Consider the following 22,158-nt stretch of genomic DNA (forward strand, 5'->3'; position numbering starts at 1 on the left):
TTTTTTTTTTTTTACATACTTATAAAATAGACCTGCTTATCCTGCATCATTTTCAAGATCAATTTGTCTTAAATTTACATAAAATGATATCACATAAAAGTCATTTTGATGTGTAACAATCAACAATGTGTAACAGTGTAACAAAAAATTCACCAATATATGCCAATATAAAATCAATTTTGTTATTGTTGCTATTTCATACTGCAGGGGCACATTTTTGATGAGTATTTTTTATTTTAATTTAATTTGCAGTTGTGTATCGGAGGCCAGCTAGTAAAATAAGTGCACTGTATCAAATGATTAATTTAAATGAAGTGAAAATTAACACATGTAAATAGATCCAGATGTTGTTGATTAATGTGTTCAGATGCTGGAAGATGTATAACAAATCTAAATAAACAGTTTTTATCATGTAAAAACAAAGTTTACAGTGGAACAAACCTTTTTTTTACTCAGTATTTATAATGTATTTTATTTTTCATTTCAATAACAGCATGTTAAGTACTGTTAATAATACATTGCTGGTATAATCCTTGACAGCAGCTGCAATCATATAAAAGAATAAAAAATAAAAAAAGGGTAATTGCGACTTTTCATATCACAATTCTGACTTTTTTCTTTTTTCAATTGCAGGTTAAAAAGTCAGAATTGTGATATGAAAAGTCGCAATTACCCTTTTTTATTTTTTATTCTTTTGCGAGATATATACATGCAATTGTGAGAAAATGTCAGAATAGTGAGCTGACTTATTTTTGGGACTTTATAACTCACAATAGCGAGTTCATATCTCACAATTCTGACTTTATTTATTATAAATATTAGTTTATATCTTGCAAATTCTGATTTTATAATTCACAATTGTGAGCTAAAGCTATATATCACAATTCGGACTTGCAATTCTGGAGAAAAAAAAAGTCCGAATTGTGAGATTAAAAGTCGTAATTACCTTTTTTCATTTATTTTATTTTTTCTGTGGTGGAAACAAGCCTTTATACAATCCTGACATTTTATTCATAGAGAGAGTTTACTCCACTAGCATATCCCAGACTTCATGAAACCTGATGTTTGTGCGATGCATTAAGTTCTCGAAGCCTCTGTGGAAAAAAAAAAAAAAATTGTGAAGATTGAATAAAAATGTATATTTATCTACATGCTTCTGTTCAAATGTGAATATGGTATGAAAATGACAAATCTTACAAAGCAGTTGGATCAATCATTTCATCAAAGCCATCAACCAGATCAGTATACTCCTTCAGTTTCTCCAGGATCCGATGAATGTCTTGAATAAAGTTCCTTTATGATTCAAACAACGAAAAACAAAAAATAACTTGTCAAATATGAACTGATTTCAAAAAGATCAAACAAAGATGAAATCATTCAATCAAAAAGGGGAGTGAAGAGAATACATGTCTCAACATATTCAGATTTAGAGCAAAGTATTCGTAAATAAATCATTTTTCCTAAAATAACACTTGATCTTTCTTGTTCCTCTTACTTTGGTGCTTCTTCAAGCTGTTTTCGGGTAAATGCTTCACTTTTCAACAGCTCATTAATGACAGCGCTCTTCACTTGATTCCATTCACTGTCAAATATAAGTTATACCATTTCTGACTGATTATTTGATTGCAGAAATCATACACAAGAACATGCTAAGTTTCAGCCAACATTGTTTCAGAACCAGGCAGTGTTTTAACCAGATTTCCAAGATTTTTTACTGAACATATGAAAAATAAAGAGGAAAAAAGTAAATTTCTTACTTCACTGATTGCTGGAGTTCAGTCTCATCAAAACAGCTGTATTGTTGACTGATGTCAAAAAAGTACCAAATGTCGAGGAACACATTCTTAATTACGCTATAGCAAACAAAAGAAGATTATGAAGAGGAACATATTATATTTGCATTACATAGAGAGCACGAAGCATTAGTTTTCTAGATAAATATATCAATAAGAATTTTTTACTGAAAGGTGATCATAAAACAAGATAATTTATTCACTGTTTTTTGTTTTTTTTTACTTTGTCTTACCGCAAAGGCAGTAATAGTTGATTATCTTTGCTCTTGGTTTTCTCACTTTCAATAACTGGACTAAGCAGATACAAAATGCCCCTAATGACGTCCTCCAAAAAGGTCTTTCTGCAAGATAAGAGAAAAACATATAAAAAATGTCTTACTATTTTAAGATTTACATATTAATTCAATACGATATAATTAAACATGAGAAAATGTTTCTTGTCCCTGTACCTGTGAGTGCGTGATACATCATTCCCTTCAAGAATAAGGGTTATGTGATTTACTCTGTGCAGAAACCTGTTGATCTCGGTAATCCCAAAGCCGACTTCGGAAAGTTTTTCATAAACAGGAAGAGAGTAAACAACAGCGCTTTTGCCAATAGCCCTGAACAAAATGGAGGGATAATCTTTGTTTTACCATTGATTTGTCATTAATATCTCTTTAAATTCTCACAGATGTTTATGAAGTGCTATTTCCTTAAGCTACCAACAAACAAAATCTAAAGTATCAGATACGTGGATACATATTCATTAATCATAAATCATGTTTAATTTCATACAGTATACAGTAGATCACTTGCCAGTTAGACTGATTGAATCTGTCTGAACCAAGAGCTTCATTTCCACGACTGTAATATTCCAGGGCCAAGGCGTCAAAGAATTTATCAAAACGAAGTTTAGTCCAACTAGAAAAGAAAATTGGAATCAGTTACAGTAAAAAGGCACAGTAAAAATAAAAATCCCAGCCCTTGATTCTGATTGGTGGAGCCACGTTCGGTGTACATTACTCTACAAGGATACACGTGACCTCATTACTTAATATTGAAATAAATATTTTTTTTATGGACTAACCGTTTTATAAAATCAATAAGCCCTGAGAAGCTGTGGTTTACAGTGAATTTAGATCTGTAAACCACAGTTGGCCTATTTACAACAGCGCCATCTTTGCGACTGAAAGCTGGGCTGTGAGGGATAGGCCTACATCGTGGGTTGTACTGTTATTTAGTGTGTTTTTGGATTGTTCAGCCGACAAAACACTGCAAAAATATCTTTCCAAGAAATTTCAGTAGATGAAAAAAAACTCTAGACAACATAAGATCTGGGAGCTTTATACATCGGATGCCATTGATAACACTTTAAGCCTATCCCTCACAGGCTCGCTTACCTGTCATGCTCTGAAAAAGGTCTATTGCTTTATTTAACAACATTCAACAGAAGCCCTGAATCACATGTGTCAAACTGTCCTGCAGAGCGTATCTCCAACCATCTCCAAAACACATGGCTGGATGAGCTTGATTCGCTGGTTCAGGTGTGCTTAATTAAGGTTGGAGCAAAACCTTAATTAAATACAAAGGACCGTGGCACTCCAGGAGGGATAAATTGACATGGTAATGGTTTAAAAATATATATAAATTTAAATCCTTTTGTGTTCGCTTGCAAAACTTTTGCTTCTCTCAACAGTATTGCATTCCTTCTAGTGACGGGAAGTTCGAATCATTTTACTGACTCTCTTGTTCGATCTCGTTCATCAAAATGAACGAATCTTTTTTCGAGTCATTTCGTTCCTTTAAGGCGAGACACGGCAGGCAAAAACATCGTTTTTTTTTTACTGGTCAATTTTGAGATTTGGGGATATTTGTCTTCAATAACATGTCTTCTTTCAGACTTGTGTTGAAAAAAAGTCCGAAATACACATTTAGGTCTTTATTTTATTACACTTTGTCTGTTTGCGTCTGTAGATTTCTCATAAATTCAACAAAAGTTCGCGTTCTTAATCAACGTGCTGCTCCGCGATCTCTGCCGTCAGCCTGTCATCAGAAGCACCGTTAGGAAGCTCTCTCTGTTGTGTACAATCTTGTCGGATCCAAATATGGTCATTTCCTTTCTATCAGCAACCAATCGTGAAAGTAAAAGGGCTGAATGCGCAATCTCATTGGCTGATGAAAAATCTTTAAAGCCCGTTTTCTCAAAATGACTTTTCTCTCATACTCCAAGGACGAAATCTCCACTTCAGTAGCACCTATATACACCAAGCTTTCCAGACTTATACCTAGTTATATTATGAAGACATTTACAGAGGGATTTGTAAATATATTATTCCTAGCCTGATTTATATAACATTTTATTCCAAAAAACATGGCGAAAATCATTTTTTTAAGGCTATTGACAGTATTTTCTGATTTACAGGATAACAAAAGTAGATATCCATAAATCCCTCTGTAATTTTTTTCCCATCTAATATGTGAACACAATGAAAAAATTATTTTTAACCTGGCTTTATCCAATACTCAGATATCGTTTTTTAAAATATATGCAAATTAGTGCATATTTGATTAGATATTGCCTGATTTGCATATTTAAACATTCAATTACAGAAAACTTGTAATACATTTTTTTCTCATCTTAATGTAGGTAATCAACTGGGAAAGTTTCATGGTGATATCTGCTAGTTAAAAAATTTACCCTATTCACCTGTAGTGTCTCGCCTTAAGGGGCTTTAAATGTTATTGTCACGGGGTGACCAGGGCCGGAACCTTTCTGCATGGAGTTGTTGCTATGGAGGAACACTTCCGGTGCAACACCGGGCCGGTTCCGGTGACTCACGAACAGGGCGGAAATGCAGCGAGAGTTGATCGGGCGAAATCACTGGCACGTGCGAGGGAAAAATCCCAAGCGGTGATTGGGGCGCGAGAAACATAAAAGACGCTGACAGTGGCGAGAGGGGAGCAGCGAGGGAAGGAGGAATAAACAGCGGGAGAGGTGAGGCACGCAGCACGCGAGCGGCCGTGGCCGCGGGAGGCCGCGGGAGAGAGAGAAAGTGAGAGAGAGAAGACTTCGGCTGGATTGCGGGTGTAAGCCTTGGTTGCACCGTGAGTCTGTTGAATTGCAGTTTTATTGTGGAAATGAGCACGAGTGAAACCTTACAGTGTGTGGTGGATATGTGAGTGTGGGAATTATTTTTGCTGTTCACTCGCAGTCACAGCTGTCCATTCCTCTCTCTGCCTGAGTCCAGTGAAGACCCTGCTAACGCTGTGAGTTACATGTATCCATTCTCTGCCTGAGTCCAGTGAAGAACCTGCTAACGCTGTGAGTTACACGTATCCATTCCTCTCTCTGCCTGAGTCCAGTGAAGAGCCTGCTAACGCTTTGAGTTACACGTATCCATTCCTCTCTCTGCCTGAGTCCAGTGAAGAACCTGCTAACGCTGTGAGTTACACGTATCCATTCCTCTCTCTGTCTGAGTCCAGTGAAGAACCTGATAACGCTGTGAGTTACACGTACCCATTCCTCTCTCTGCCTGAGGCTAGTGAAGAGCCGGCTAATGCTGGAAGAGCCTGCTAATGCTGAAGGGCCTGCTAATGCTGGAAGAGCCTGCTAATGCTGGAAGGGCCTGCTAATGCTGGAAGAGCCTACTAATGCTGGAAGAGCCTTCTAATGCTGTGAGTTACCTGTATTCACTCCTCTCTCTGCCTGAGGCTAGTGAAGAGCCTGCTAACGTTGTAAGAGCCTGCTAATGCTAGTGAAGAGCCTGCTAATGCTGGAAGAGCCTGCTAATGCTGGAAGAGCCTGCTAATGCTGGACGAGCCCGTTAATGCTGTAAACACGTATCTTCCACTCTCTGCCTGAGGCTAGTGAAGAGCCGGCTAATGCTGGAAGGGCCTGCTAATGCTAGTGAAGAGCCTGCTAATGCTGGAAGAGCCTGCTAATGCTGGAAGAGCCTGCTAATGTTGGACGAGCCCGTTAATGCTGTAAACACGTATCTTCCACTCTCTGCCTGAGGCTAGTGAAGAGCCGGCTAATGCTGGAAGGGCCTGCTAATGCTAGTGAAGAGCCTGTTAATGCTGGAAGAGCCTGCTAATGTTGGACGAGCCCGTTAATGCTGTAAACACGTATCTTCCACTCTCTGCCTGAGGCTAGTTAAGAGCCGGCTAATGCTGGAAGGGCCTGCTAATGCTAGTGAAGAGCCTGCTAATGCTGGAAGAGCCTGCTAATGCTGGAAGAGCCTGCAAATGCTGGAAGAGCCTGTTAATGCTGGAAGAGCCTATTCATGCTGAAGATAAACTATTTTATTTATTTAATAAAGAATATTTATTTTTAATTTTGTGTCTGCCTTTCCCTTTGTGCCCACGGCCAGCTCCTCAGGAGCGGCACGCAAGCGAGGGGTGGGCGGCCCGCTGGCGCTCCACCCCGACCTGTGACATAAGTAGGCTTTCGTCTGGGCTCGTCTGCCAGTCCGGTCAAGTAGGCCGGATGGCTGGGTTCTTGTGGAACCACATGGGGCGTGCCGGGCCGTCGAGGTCGCCCGAGGGCTCACCGCCGTTTGCCGAGGCAGAGTAATGGTCAAAGTCAGGAACACCAGTCCTTATCCCGTCAGTCTCTACCGACATCAACAACTGGCTCGAGTAACGGCAGTGGAGCCTCAACAGGTACGGGAAAGCCGAGACGTATACTTCAGCCGAGTGGATGCAGCAGTTGTGGAGGTGGCTATTGCACCTGAGGGCCAGCGAACGGGTCTGAGCGACACCGAAGTGCCGGACCATCTGACCAGCGAAGCTCTACAGGGAGAGGGGCTGGAGGAGGAACAACAGCGTCAGCTCCAAGCTTTGTTGAACAAATGGCGGCATATATTCTCCACCCATGAAGAGGACTACGGATGCACGGGCATTGTGAGGCATCAGATCCCTACGGGGGACGCTGCACCCAGCCGGGAGCGCTATCGAACGGTCCCACCAACCCTATATTTCGAGGTTCGTACCCTGTTACAGGGGATGCTGGAGAAAGGCATTGTTCGCGAAAGCAGTAGCCCTTGGGCGGCCCCGATTGTCCTGGTCCAGAAGAAGAGCGGAGCGTGGAGATTCTGTGTAGATTACAGGAAACTGAATAGTGTGACCAAGAAGGACGCCTTCCCCCTGCCCCGGATCAAAGACTCGTTGACTAGTTTAACTAAAGCTGCCTGGTATTCCACGTTGGATCTTGCCAGTGGGTACTGGCAGGTCCAGGTAGAGGAGGGGGATCGGGAGAAGACCGCGTTTACGAACCCCTTTGGTCTCTTCGAGTGGGAACGGATGCCGTTCGGCCTTTGCAACGCCCCCGCCACCTTCCAGAGGCTGATGCAGCGGTGTCTGGGAGGTCAGTTGGTGGACTCCACGTTGGTATACCTGGACGATGTAATCGTCTTCTCCCCAGACTTTGCTAGCCATCTACTCCACCTGGAGCAAGTGTTCCAGTCTATGGAAAAGTACGGGCTGAAGCTGCGGCCGGACAAGTGCCAACTGTTTAGGAGGGAGGTCAAGTTCCTGGGCCATTGCGTCAGTGCGGCAGGAGTTTCCCCCGATCCAGAGAAAGTGAGGGCTGTACAGGAGTGGGAGCCTCCGAAGGCGGTTCGACAGGTGCGGTCATTCCTGGGGTTTGTGGGCTATTATCGGCGCTTTATTCGAGACTTCTCCAAGATAGCCAAGCCATTAAATCAACTGCTTGTGGGCACGGCACGGTTGCGGGGTCGCGGCTCCCCCTCTGTGACCTGGAGCGACGCATGCGAAACAGCCTTCCGAAGTCTCCAACAACAACTGCTAGGGGCCCCAATCCTGGCTTATGCCGACTTCTCGCTCCCATTCGTCCTGTATACCGACGCGAGCAACTTGGGGTTGGGTGCCGTACTGGCGCAACGACAACAAGGCGAGGAACGAGTGATCGCCTATGCCAGTCGGAGCCTCCACCCGGCGGAACGGAATGACTCCAACTATAGCTCCTTCAAAATCGAACTACTGGCAATGAAGTGGGCCATGAGTGAAAAGTTCAAGGACTATCTGTGGGGAGTTAAGGTACAGGTGGTGACGGACAATAATCCATTGGTACATTTGCATACAGCAAAGTTGGGCGCAGTCGAGCAACGCTGGGTGGCTCAGTTGGCTAACTATGACTACCAGATCCAGTATCGGCCAGGACGAGAACATGTTAACGCGGACGTATTGTCTAGGCTCCCGGTGCACCATGGGGAGAGCCAGGGCGAGGCCCCTCCGAGGGAGGACGAAGAGGAATTCCTGGTGGGAGTAGTGGAAGCCCCCGGGGCAGGTAACAGCGATGTTCCCGAGAGTTGGGGCTGGGACCCTAAGTGTTGGAAGGAGCTGCAGGAGAAGGACGCTGATTTGATGGTCGTTCGGAAGTGGCTGGAGAAGGGCTCCCTATCGTGGGATGCCGCGAGACAGACGGAGACGGTGAGGTTGCTTCGTGGGCAATGGGAGAGGGCTCTGTTTAAAGGAGGGGGTGATCTGCCGGGTGCTCCAGGATCCTGTCACCCGTGAGCCGGTGTACCAGGTGGTAGTACCGGCGGGGCAGGTACAGCCGTTACTCCACGCCTACCATACCCAGATGGGCCATCAAAGCCAGGATAGGACCTTGTCGTTATTGAGGAGACATTTCTTCTGGGCTAGGATGGGAGCGACGGTGGGTGAGTTTGTCTGGGATTGTCCCCGCTATTTGCTGTTTAAGGCCCGAAAGGAAGTGAAAGCCCCCCTTGTCCCAGTACGACCACGGGCACCGCTACATATGGTGGGGGTAGACTTCTTGACGTTGAGCCGGCCGGCTGACCCATTTCAGAACATCTTGGTGGTCACAGACTTATTCACTAAGTATTCTTGGGCCATTCCCACTTCGGACCAGACGGCTACTACTACAGCTGCAGCCCTCTGGAGAGCCGTGTTTCAACCTTTCGGATGCCCAGAGGTCCTCCTGTCGGACCAGGGCCCAAACTTTGAGTCACGGGTGATCGCTGAATTGTGCCAACTTTACGGGTGTCGTAAGACCCACACTACCCCGTACCACCCCCAGGGGAATGGGGGGTGCGAGAGATTCAACCAGACCCTATTGAGTTTGCTGGGGACCTTAGAGGCGGACCAGCAGAGCGCATGGGCAGAATGCCTCCCTTCCCTATTACAAGCGTATAATAATAGCATCCACAGCACCACAGGCTTCGCCCCCGCTTTCCTGATGTTCGGGAGGCACGTAAGGTTGCCCGTTGACCTCCTTTGGGGAACCGTACCGGCAACGGGTACCCCGAGTACTACCGAGTGGGTGAGTCGGCATCACCAACAGCTACACACCGCCTACGAGAGAGTCAACGAAAACCTAAGCAGGGCTACAGCTAAGAGTAAGAGACTGTATAATCGTACTGCTAAAGAGGCCCCGTTGTTGCCGGGAGAGCGAGTAGTAGTGAGGGATAATCGACGTCAAGGAAAAGGGAAGTTGAGTGACCGGTGGGAGGCTACGCCTTACGTGGTAGACCGGCAAAAAGATCCAAATCAGCCGGTATACGTCCTCCGCCCCGAGGGGAGGCTGGGCCCCGAAAGAGGCTTAGCGGCATGGTCTTACGCTGGTTCTATTCATATCTTTCAAATAGGTCTGTCTCAGTTAAAATTGGTAATTACTCATCACCTTCAGTTCCATTATCATGTGGACTCCCACAAGGGTCCATACTGAGTCCTATTCTATTTTCCTTATATATGTTACCTTTGGGTTCTATTTTCAGGAAATATGAGATCACATATCACTGTTATGCGGATGACACTCAAATGTACGTCCCACTACATCCTCTTGATAAGTCTTGCTCCAATCTTGTAAAGTGTCTCGATGAGGTAAAGTGCTGGATGGCTAAGAATTTTCTCCACTTAAATGAGAGCAAAACTGATGTTGTTGTTTTTGGCCCTTTTGGTTTTTCACCACTTATCTCGACTTATTTGGGACCACTATCCAGAAATGTTCACCCATGTGCAAAAAATCTGGGTGTATTTTTTGACTCAGAATTAAATTTTACAAAACAAGTGAGTGCTGTGGTGAAAAGTAGTTTCTACTACTTAAGATTAATAGCGAAAATGAAACCTATGCTCTCATCGAGGGATTTGGAGACGATCATCCATGCTTTTATATTATCTAGATTGGACTATTGTAACGTGATATATTTGGGACTCTCTCAGTCATTGCTGAACCGATTGCAGCTGGTTCAAAATGCCGCTGCCAGACTATTGACCAATACGAGGAAGAGTGATAGAATCACTCCAATTCTAACATCCCTTCAATGGCTACCTATCAAATTTCGGATCGATTTCAAGACTTTAATATTCATTTTTAAAATTTTAAATGATCTCGCACCCTTTTATCTAACTGATCTTATTATTTTGCACCAGCCAGTAAAGAATCTGAGATCGGCAGATAAATTATTGCTCCGGGTACCGCGGTCCCGACTCAAACGGAAAGGTGATCGAGCCTTTTCGATAGCCGGTCCTAGGTTATGGAATTCCTTACTTCTTGCCATCCGCTCCATCCCCACATTACATTCTTTTAAAACGGCTTTAAAAAAGCACTTTTATAGTTTGGCATTTAACTCCGACCTAGGAGAGACCTAAATATATAAATTTTCTGTTGTTGTGTTTTGTATTCTCTTTGTTTGGTTTTATTGATGGAATTGTACAGCACTTTGGGCTGCACTTGAGGCAGTAGAAATGTGCTATATAAAAAAATAAACTAAACTAAACTAAACTAAAAAAGAGTGTTACACCGTAACTTGCTTCGGCCCTGTCCCAACTATCCGGGACCCGAAAGGACGGTCCCGACGCCCCCTGGGATGCCTGAACCCCTAAGAATAGGCTGGGGGGTGATTTCTGAGGAACCAGAACCCGTAGCGGACCGTGGACCTTTACCACCCCCGCCATCACCACCCCGACGCTCACAGCGCGACAATCGGGGACAACCGCCGGCGAGGTATGGCGAATGGACGTCTGGTCCGGGGTTCTAGGGACTAGAACCCATTGGTAGGGGGGGATGTCACGGGGTGACTAAAAGCCGGAACTTTTTGTCCCCCCCCCCCCCGAGTCCGATTCTGGTGGCTAGTGCGCATGAGCCTGAGACAGCTCACATTGATGATGAGAGATTGGCCGCACCTGTGGGAGGAGAACAAAGATGCGAGTGATATGCGAGAGAGAGAGATAAAAGCAGCGTTCTAAAGGAGTGTGGGTGTGTAAGCTGTGGCGTTGATAATTTGTGGCGCGAGCTTCTTGGGGAAAAATCAGCAAGTGCAGTGTTGGGAAGACGTGCTTAATCCCTCTGGCCAGCTTCTTCCAGCGAATTCGTGCATGTGGTGATGAATTACTGGCAGTGGAGTTGAGGAGGGAAGGATTATACATCGGAGATACCACTTGAAAGATAAGTGTTCCACTTTGTGTTGTGAGGAAAAAGGAGACAGTAGAGGAACATCATTGACTGTGTTATCAGGAGTAAAGCTGTGTTGTTTCACTAGATGTCCGCCATCGACCTGCATGGAAATATCTCGCTGGACTTGAACATTGTTCTAGTTTTGGGGATTTGAGTGATACTGCGGTGTCTGCTGAACTTTGCACGATTAATGAGAGTGATATTGCGGTGATTTCACGTGTGGGGCGAAGTACAGTGTTTGCAGCGAGGGAAAAAGTGCAGCAACAACGTGTCGATGGACGGAGGATCCAAGCATCTAAGTTGAACGCAATCACAGTCTAAAGCGCTGTCTTCTATGCTGAGTCACTGCAGTCTATAGCGCTGTCTTCTATGCTGAGTCACCACAGCTGAATGTCCATTGTGAGTACTCTCTTTTGAAGTTACACTGAACGTTCTGAATGTCTCCTCTCTTTATGCTATTGCATTGATGCCTATATGCTGAGTCACTACAGTCTAAAGCGCTGTCTTCTATGCTGAGCCACCACAGCTGAACGCCCATTGTGAGTACTCTCTCCGGAAAATACACTGAACGTTCCGAATGTCTCCTCTCTTTATGCTATTGCATTGATGCCTATATGCTGAGTCACTACAGTCTAAGTGCTGTCTTCTATGCTGAGCCACCACAGCTGAACGCCCATTGTGAGTACTCTCTCCGGAAGCTACACTGAACGTTCCGAATGTCTCCTCTCTTTATGCTATTGCATTGATGCCTATATGCTGAGTCACTACAGTCTAAAGTGCTGTCTTCTATGCTGAGCCACCACAGCTGAACGCCCATTGTGAGTACTCTCTCTTGAAGTTACATTGAACGTTCTGAATGTCTCCTCTCTTTATGCGGTTGCATTGATGCCTATATACTGAGTCATTACAGTCTAAAGCGCTGTCTTCTATGCTGAGCCACCACAGCTGAACGCCCATTGTGAGTACTCTCTCCGGAAGCTACACTGAACGTTCTGAATGTCTCCTCTCTTTATGCTGTTGCATTGATGCCTATATGCTGAGCCACTACAGTCTAAAGCGCTGTCCTCTATGCTGAGCCACCACAGCTGAACGCCCATTGTGAGTACTCTCTCTTGAAGTTACATTGAACGTTCTGAATGTCTCCTCTCTTTATGCTGTTGCATTGATGCCTATATGCTGAGTCACTACAGTCTAAAGCGTTGTCTTCTATGCTGAGTCACCACTGCTGAACGTCCACTGTGAGTACTCTCTCCGGAAGCTACACTGAACGTCCTGAATGTCTCCTCTCTTTATGCTGTTGCATTGATACCTACATGCTGAGTCACCACAGTCTACAGCGCTGTCCTCTATGCTGAGCCACCACTGCTGAACGTCCAGAGTACTCCCTCTTGAAGTTATACTGAACATTCTGAATGTCTCCTCTCTTTATGCTGTTGCATTGATGCCTATATGCTGAGCCACTACAGTCTAAAGCGCTGTCCTCTATGCTGAGCCACCACAGTTGAACGCCCATTGTGAGTACTCTCTCTTGAAGTTACATTGAACGTTCTGAATGTCTCCTCTCTTTATGCTGTTGCATTGATGCCTATATGCTGAGCCACTACAGTCTAAAGCGCTGCCCTCTATGCTGAGCCACCACAGCTGAACGCCCATTGTGAGGACTCTCTCCGGAAGCTACACTGAACGTTCTGAATGTCTCCTCTCTTTATGCTGTTGCATTGATGCCTATATGCTGAGTCACTACAGTCTAAAGCGTTGTCTTCTATGCTGAGTCACCACTGCTGAACGTCCATTGTGAGTACTCTCTCCGGAAGCTACACTGAACGTTCTGAATGTCTCCTCTCTTTATGCTGTTGCATTGATACCTACATGCTGAGTCACCACAGTCTACAGCGCTGTCCTCTATGCTGAGCCACCACTGCTGAACGTCCATTGTGAGTACTCCCTCTTGAAGTTATACTGAACGTTCTGAATGTCTCCTCTCTTTATGCTGTTGCATTGATGCCTATATGCTGAGTCCCTACAGTCTAAAGCGCTGTCTTCTATGCTGAGTCACCACTGCTGAACGTCCATTGTGAGTACTCTCTCCGGAAGCTACACTGAACGTTCTGAATGTCTCTTCTCTTTATGCTGTTGCATCGATGTCTTCTATGCTGAGTCACTACTGCTGAAAGTCCATTGTGAGTACTCTCTCTTGAAGTTATATCGAGCAGCCTGAAGGTCCTTCCTCTTAAGCTGTATGCGTTGAAGCCGCAGTCTCGCGCCACTACCTTCAAGAGCCTTGTCCCCTACGTCGAAGCACCACCATTGAAGGCCGGGCTTGACTACCCAAACTATGATCTCTACCTACCTGAAGCGGTGACCCGAGTTCGATCTAGATCCCCAGAGGCCGGAGTGTCGGCTCCTTGCATTCTTCGAAGAGGTGTACAGCCCGAGTCCAGAGCCTTTCCCCCAGTGCCATACTCGCCCACCAACGGACCTGACCTTGGTGTCCAGATACTTACCATCCGTCCACATTCGGAGCAGTCTCCAGTTTTAGAATTATTTAAATAATAAAGTCTTTTAAATTGGTACTCTGTTGTCTGTCGTCTCTGGGCTGTGGGGTAGCTCCTCGGAAGGGCACTGCCAAGGGGTTAACGGGGAGGTCGGTCGGCACGGTGCCGCAGTACCCCCGACCTGTGACATCATACTTTTAACAGGTAAATTCCCCCGAACACATCCACCTAAAATAATTTACAGGGAACATAAATAATTACTTCACCTTCCGAATCTTTCGTTCATTTGATCGTTCATGAATCACTAATCCTCCAAAAAAACTTGACTTTCACTCGCAAAACTTTGCCATCCCCCAGGGAAACTTTGCGTTAACTCACAAAACTTTTGTGATGGAAAAGACATGAGGTGGGAGGAAAAACTATATTTCTCGGGGTAACACAAGGATCATGATCGTTCAAGTGGTTTTAATGATAATTATGAAATAGTTTTAGTTGTCTGAAAGGATGAGAAATGCCACGGTGTAACTATTAATTATGTAGTGGTTTAAATGATATTTGTAATATTCAACATTTTGAGCATGTCTTCCTTACTTCAAAAGACCATGCCTTGTATCCGGGTCTAAAAGCACATGATACTTTTCACTTGCGTTTCTCAACTCAATCAGCTCTGCCCATTGCCTGTAACACACAAAATTCAGGCATTTTTTTAATGCTAATTTTACTTTATATTTATCAACCTGTCAATCAGTAGCATAGTCTTACTTCTTAGAATCCAAGTATTTTGCATGGAACGACGGACTTTCAGTGTGTTTCAAGACTTCATCCCAGTAAAAAACAATCAGTCCAGATGCGGTTCTAGGAAACACAGAAGAGAAAATAGTTATTTAGAGATGTCATTAAGTACAATATTGAAGTTTGGAATTTATATTAACAAACGTTCTTACCTTAATGATATAAGGAAATCATTCTTCTCTTTTTGCCTTTCCAAAACTGAAATTTCAAAGGCTTTGCTTCTAATCTGATCCATAATCATCTGCACTCTTCGGAGGAGACAACAACTGGTTAAAATTACACTATGAAATGTAATATTTTTTTTGTCATGGGCTTATGTGTTTAGCCCAACACTTAAGTTTGGAGGACAATAATATAAAATGCATCCATTTTACTGCATCATTAATCCATAGTTGCTATTTGCTTTAACAGCATGGCTTTAAAACAGCTCTTACTCCTCATGAAGTTGGTTAAAATCTATTTTTCCAATGTCCAAAACAGTATCCACCCCAGCTTCGAGCATGTTCACCAGCCGGGATCTCACCAACCTTTTAAATGTCAAAATACAGAATGTCACCTTTTAATATGCTACACTTAAAAACTACAAGTAAAATTATTTTGTAGTACAATGCATGTTTTACTATCACCGTGTCTACACTGGATACGAAGCGAAGCACCAAACGACAATAGAAACCATTCAAATCAGTGGTGTTGTCTACAATGGATATGGCGCAGCACAGCGCGACACGACGCGACAAATTCCCAACAGTAAACTGATGCCTCGTTCAATTTATGACATACTCCATGCACCCACGATATTTCTCACAGGAATGACAAATGGATTTGTAACGGTCACTTTTTCGAGATGCGACACGTCAACGGTTGCGTCCGGTGTTGATCACAGAATCTCATGGAGCCCCTGAAGAGACATGGTGATGGGATTTTTTTTTAGAAAATATATGTCAATGCTTTAGCGTTCCCTCGCAAAAGTTTTGCGTTCCCCCGAGAAACTTAGTGTTTGCTCACAAAACCTTTGCGTTCCCTCAAGAAACGTTTGCGTTATCCCATAAGAAATTTTGCTTTCACTCGCGAAACCTTTGCGTTCCCTCACAAAAGTTTTGCGTTCCCCCAAGAAACGTTGCTTTCGCTCGCAAAACCTTTGTATTCCTTCGCAACACTTTTGCGTTCCCCCAAGAAACTTTGCATTCCCTCGCAAAACCTTTGCGATCCCTTCAAGAAACTTTTGCATTCTCCCATAAGAAACTTTGCTTTCACTCGCAAAACCTTTGCGTTCCTTCACACAAGTTTAGCGTTCCCTCGCAAAACTTTTGCGTTCCCCTGAGAAACTTTGGTTTCGCTCACAAAACTGTTGCATTCCCTCACAAAAGTTTTGTGTTTCCCTAAGAAACTTTGCTTTCGCTCACAAAACTGTTGCATTTCCTTGCAAAAGCTTTGCGTTTCCCCGAGAAACTTTGTGTTCCTTCAAGACACGTTGCTTTCGCTTGCAAAACCTCTGGAAGAGAACGCAAAAGCATTGACATAATTTTTCCTCCCATCTCATAGGTTTTCCTTCTCCATGTCCCTTTAGGGGCTCCGTAGAATCTGCGCATAGCTTATTGCTGATAATATTTTAAATACAACATTAAACAAGTTTAAATTAAATTATAGAGAGGTCCTACGCCTTGGCCAGAAGAAAACTGAAGAACTCCATGGGTTTATTGTAGATTGGAGGGGCTCCTGGAAGATAGTATGACTCCACTTCTCTGTAATAAACAAGTCAGATGAATAAATAAAGTTATGAGCAAAACAAAAGGTACATGGTGTGGATTTGTAAGGCCAGTGCACCATCACATCTTGGACAAGCACTTTGACAAAGGAACACTGGATCTTGTGTTCTCCACTCTCAATGAACACATGCTTACTTCCAGATCTCCACCATCGTCTCGTTTTTAAAGATCTGCCGGTAAATGTTGAAATACCTGTAGAGCACATTCATAGGTATTATATTGGGTTTCAGAGAACTTGTCAGAAGTAAATGAGATCTTTTAGTGTTTTAAGAATGTGTAAAGATGATAAAGCTCTTACGGAAAGAACATTTTTTCAGCGATCTCGTTGATCGTTACAATAAATATACCAGCAGCTGCCATCGGAAATAATTTCCTGTGAAATAAAGAACAGGCGATATAAATATTTTTTTTAAATCACCAAAAATCCTACATAAATAAAATAAGACAAATTTGTTCTTTATCTAATCATTTTGACCAGTTCTAACTATAACCATGAGATTCTAAAAATCATTCTAACTCATTCTAATTGTTCTAAGTGAATAGCAGAGTGAGTCCACACCACAACTATAACAGTAGCGGAAACAGAGGAAAGATACTGGTCTAAATTATTCTTATTTTGTCTTCTGGAATCAGGGTTTAAACAACAATTAATATTTAGGGACATTGTCGATTTAACTGCACTGACACTATCGGCAGAGAACAAAATTTGATCTGAATTGAGCTGGATAATGACACTAATCGAGCTAAATAATGAAACCATTATCTTCCATTGAGATGCTTATAGCTGAATTAAAATGGTCTCATATCTGATGAACTTTGCAACATTGACACTGTCATTGAATTGACTTGAGGAGAACAATAACACTTATTTTCGGAAGATCTGCTTTACAGCTGAAATTGAATTGGTTTCATAATTGATTAACTTTACATTAACGCTCTTATTTTCCTGTTTATTAAAACGTAAAGTTACTTTGAGATGATTGAGTGCTGTATATAAATAAATGTGACTTAAATAAATGTGAGACTTGTAAATATCTTCTGAAGCTTCTTAAGGGCAGTACTAAAAGCAAAAAAGATCTTTAAACAAAACACAAACAATTCACACCAATCATTCTGTTCAAAAGTTTACACCCCCTTTTGCCTTTTTGAACATCAATGAACTCTTGCACCTTTTGTAATAGTTAAGTTCGAGTCCTCAGTGTGAAAAGATGGATCCCAAAATCATACATTTACTGTTGGAAGGGGTTCAAATATGCAGAAGATGCATGGAAAAAAACAAAGAAGGTGCAGGACCTTTTCTGTAGAACAGGCAGTTTCACTGCTCAGGACAAAGGACTCATTAACATCTATCATAAAACATCCAGGTAATGACAGTATTAAGAATCATGCTAACTTTTCAACTGGTTCTTTTGAGATTTGTATTCATGACTTGTGCTTAGAATAAACGTAACATCATTACACAGTATTTGAGACCGTTGGACAGACTTACGGTATTACATCTGACTCATACTGGCTCCGGGTAGCATTCATTGGTTTTACAAACTCTCTTAATTTTTTTACCCAACCTTGGACAGCGATCCTGTAAAAACAGAAAAAGGTTATGATCAGGAAACTGTTGAACCTACATATCAGTAGCAGACACTTCAAGGTACATTATCCACTGCTGGTCTTACCTAGTTTTCCTGAACTGATCATCTCTCACTATTTTCTCTGTAACGTTTCTGACTTTGTACAGGAAGTCTAAAAAGACTACAGTCCCAGAGTTGAGGATTTCTTCTCTTAAGTTGTGAGATGATAGTTCAGCACAATCTTTGTTCAAAACAAAGACAGAATCATTAAAAACTACAGAGAAACCGTGGGGAAAGAATTACTACCACAAAAGACAATGCCAACAGTTGTCAATATATCCAGAACATTATTGTTAGAGCTATCACATAAATGCTGCTTTTGTCTATTAAAGTTTAAAGGTTGATTTTAATTGTTCGACAACAATAAGAGGGAAAACAACGTAGCCTACCGTAGCAGCAGAGCAATGCAGTTAAACTTACAACAGCCAAAAGCTTATACATTGTTTCCGTCTTATGCTAAAAGAGAGAAAAAAAGATCTAAGTAGGCTACTAAACATGCCAGAAAGGAACGAAAACCAATGGATGTGTACTTTGTACTGAATATTATTGACGACAGAAGAGTCAAACACTTACTTTTTGATCTGCGAGTCTGTGCACACTAAATATCCTTCACTGTCTGACTCTTGGCTAATATGGGTCATTACATGGTCAACCGTCCACAGCAGAGCAACCGAACAGGGCAAAAGGGTAGCTAGATGGGTCTAAACAAACATTTATCTGTTAATATTTGAGTGTTTTGTCCATCTTACTGTTGGTGTCATTTCAGGTTACATTTCCAAATTGAAAAATAAAAATAAAAAATACATGTACCAGGGTGAAATCCTTATTAATAATGTACATGGAACTAAATTGTAACATACAGTATAGAGATTAGTTTAGTATGGACAAGATGATGTTTTATTCAGAGGAATTGAGGAAAAACTGACGAAGGTAGTTGTTTTTTCAAAATTAGTAAAAAAAAAAAAATGTCTGTAGTTTTATATTTAAAAGTTTTAGTTTACTTGTTCAATATGTTTTAATTATTGTAGTACTTCAACTAAACAAAAATAAGAATGGTCTTGGCAACCAGATGATTTTTTAAAAGTTTTTTTAAATTTTTTTATGGTTTTAGTTATAGTTAATAATGAATCTGTTATGCAGGTAAGAGAGGACCCAAAAGCGAATTAACAAAATAGAGTCTTTAATGACAACACAAGGTGGCAAAATGTAGAACACAAATCTCCTTCTTGAGAGATAATGGCAAAACAGGCAACCCGCAGAGAGGGCGATAAAATTAAACAAAAAATACTTCAGCCAAAAATACTTCAGATAACTTCAAAAAAAGTCTCTAGGCAGCAGATAGAGAAGGCTGTGATTGCGGCGACAGGCTGCAGGTCTCTCAGGGAAGACAAGGCTCGAGACAAGAGTGCGGTTACCAGATCTCTCACAGCGTCAGATGAACTGGACAGAATACAAAGATCAAGATGATTAGCAGAGAATAGATCGCGTTCGCCAGGCGGATGCCAACAGGACAGGACTAGGACAGGACTAGGACAGAGACAAACAAGACTGTAGTTTGCTTCTTGCATGAGAAACTCAAGTGAGAATCCGACAAAGAAAGAAGCAGGAACAGAGAGAGAAATAGAGACCTAATCAGAGGGAAGATGGAACAGGTGGGATGAGAGTAAACGAGGTAGTCAGAGAAGATGAGGAACAGCTGGAGGAAGAGTAAAGGGTAAGAGAAAGTAACCAAAAAAGACCAGCAGTAGGAGACAGAGTAGAGAGAAAGAACAAGAACAAGACATAACATGACAAGACATGACAGTACCCCCCCTCAACGAGCGCCCCCTGGCGCTCCCGAGAAGGAAACCTGGTGGCTACGGAGGAAATCATCGATAAGCAAATGGTCCAGCACGTCCCGAGAGGGAACCCAACTTCTCTCCTCGGGTCCGTACCCCTCCCAATCTACCAGATACTGATGACCACGACCCCGGGGACGCATGTCCAGAATCTTGCGGACCCTATAGATAGGAGTGCCCTCGACAAGAATGGGGGGGGGGGAGGGGAACGAGTGGGAGCGCGAAGAACGGGCTTAACACAAGAGACGTGGAAGACCGGGTGGATGCGGCGAAGGTAGCGAGGGAGAAGAAGGCACACCGCGACAGGACTAATGATCTGAGAAATACGGAACGGACCGCGTTTCGCGGGGTCAACTTACGAGAAGCAGACTTAAGGGGAAGATTGAGAGTGGAGAGCCATACTTTCTGACCGCGAAAATATCTAGGGCTCTTAGTTCTACGCTTGTTAGCAGCTCTCACAGTCTGATCCCTATAACGGCAAAGAGCAGACCTGACTTTCTTCCAGGTGCGCTTACAACGTTGGACAAAAGCTTGAGCGGAGGGAACACAGGAATGGGCGAGCTGAGACGAGAAAAGCGGGGGTTGGTACCCGAGGCTACTCTGAAAAGGGGACAGACCGGTCGCAGATGAAGGAAGCGAGTTATGGGCGTATTCTGCCCAGGGAAGCTGCTCTGACCAAGACGCAGGGTTACGGAAAGAAAGGCTGCGTAAAATGCGACCAACAGTCTGATTGGCCCGTTCGGCTTGCCCATTAGATTGAGGGTGGAAGCCGGACGAGAGACTGACGGAAGCCCCAATCAAATGAGAAAACTCCCTCCAAAATTGAGACGTGAACTGCGGACCTCTGTCCAAAACGATGTCCGATGGAAGGCCATGAATTCTGAAAATATTTTCGATGACAATTTGTGCCGTCTCTTTAGCAGAAGGAAGCTTTGCAAGGGGAATAAAATGAGCCGCCTTAGAGAACCGATCAATAACCGTGAGAATAACTGTCTTGCCCGCCGACGGAGGAAGCCTGGTAATAAAATCTAAGGCGATGTGTGACCACGGTCGAGAAGGAATAGGAAGTGGTCTGAGAAGTCCGGCAGGAGGGGAGTTCCCGGACTTAATCTGCGCGCAGACGGAGCAAGCAGCCACGAAACGACGCGTCACGTTCCCGAGTGGGCCACCAAAAACGCTGATGGACGGACGCAAAGCGTACCCCGGACACCGGGATGGCCTGCTAATTTGGAAGAGTGAGCCCACTGAAGAACGGCCAGACGAGTCGGAACAGGAACGAAAAGAAGGTTCTTCGGACAAGCGCGCGGCGAAGGAGTGTGAGCGAGCGCTCGTTTCACTTGCCTCTCAATTCCCCAGACAGTCAACCCGACGACACGCCCCTCAGGGACAATCCCCTCGGGGTCCATAGAGACTTCTGAAGAATTAAAGAGACGAGATAACGCATCAGACTTGGTGTTTTTAGAGCCTGGACGATAGGAAATTATAAATTCAAAATGAGCGAAAAACAGTGCCCAACGAGCCTGACGCGCGTTTAGTCGTTTGGCAGAACGAATGTATGAATGAACGAATGGTTCCTATGGTCAGTCCAAACGACAAAAGGAACGGTCGCTCCCTCCAACCACTGTCGCCATTCACCTAGGGCTAAGCGGATGGTGAGCAGTTCGCGATTTCCCACATCATAGTTACGTTCAGATGGCGACAGGCGATGAGAGAAATACGCTCAAGGGTGGATCTTGTTGTCAGAGAGAGAGCGCTGAGAAAGAATAGCTCCCACGCCCACCTCAGACGCGTCAACCTCGACAATGAACTGTCTAGAAATGTTAGGTGTCACAAGGATGGGCGCGGACGTAAAGCGATTCTTGAGAAGATCAAAAGCCCCCTGGGCGGAATCGGACCATCTAAAGCGCGTATTGACAGATGTAAGAGCTGTCAGAGGGGCAGCCACCTGACTGAAATTACGGATGAAGCGTAGATAAAAATTTGCGAAGCCGAGAAAACGCTGAAGCTCGACGCATGACTTTGGAACGGGCCAATCTATGACAGCTTGGACCTTAGCGGGATCCATCTGAATACCTTCTGCAGAAATAACAGAGCCGAGAAACGTGATGGAAGAGGCATGAAAAGTGCACTTCTCAGCTTTCACGTAAAGACGGTTCTCTAAAAGGCGTTGGAGGACGCGACGGACGTGCTGGACATGGATCTGGAGTGACGGCGAAAAAACCAGGATATCGTCAAGGTAAACGAAAACAAAGATGTTCAGCATGTCTCTCAGGACGTCATTTATCAGTGCCTGAAAGACAGCTGGAGCGTTTACGAGACCGAAAGGAAGGACCCGATATTCAAAGTGCCCTAACGGAGTGTTAAACGCCGTCTTCCACTCGTCCCCCTCCCTGATGCGCACGAGATGGTAAGCATTACGAAGGTC

The 22,158-nt window shown here is 43.7% G+C and overlaps 1 protein-coding gene across 1 annotated transcript; it reads right to left on the reverse strand.

Annotated features, from left to right (window-relative positions):
• Positions 1 to 955: 955 nt before the first annotated feature.
• On the reverse strand, positions 956 to 18,569 carry LOC311292731 (uncharacterized protein). Its single transcript, XM_084412524.1, has 18 exons — positions 18,469 to 18,569; positions 18,285 to 18,351; positions 17,941 to 18,076; positions 17,757 to 17,846; positions 16,566 to 16,640; positions 16,403 to 16,459; positions 16,160 to 16,243; positions 14,936 to 15,028; positions 14,654 to 14,749; positions 14,472 to 14,564; positions 14,301 to 14,387; positions 2,592 to 2,696; positions 2,243 to 2,395; positions 2,027 to 2,134; positions 1,758 to 1,853; positions 1,496 to 1,582; positions 1,198 to 1,293; positions 956 to 1,094 (listed from the first exon to the last, which is right to left on the reverse strand). The coding sequence occupies exons 2-18, from the start codon at positions 18,334 to 18,336 to the stop codon at positions 1,025 to 1,027; spliced, it is 1,578 nt and encodes a 525-aa protein (XP_084268650.1). The 5' UTR covers positions 18,337 to 18,351; positions 18,469 to 18,569; the 3' UTR covers positions 956 to 1,024.
• Between the last annotated feature and the right edge of the window lie 3,589 nt (positions 18,570 to 22,158).

Source organism: Rutilus rutilus (assembly GCF_951802725.1).
Source record: "Rutilus rutilus genome assembly, chromosome: 6".
Classification (NCBI taxonomy): domain Eukaryota; kingdom Metazoa; phylum Chordata; class Actinopteri; order Cypriniformes; family Leuciscidae; genus Rutilus; species Rutilus rutilus.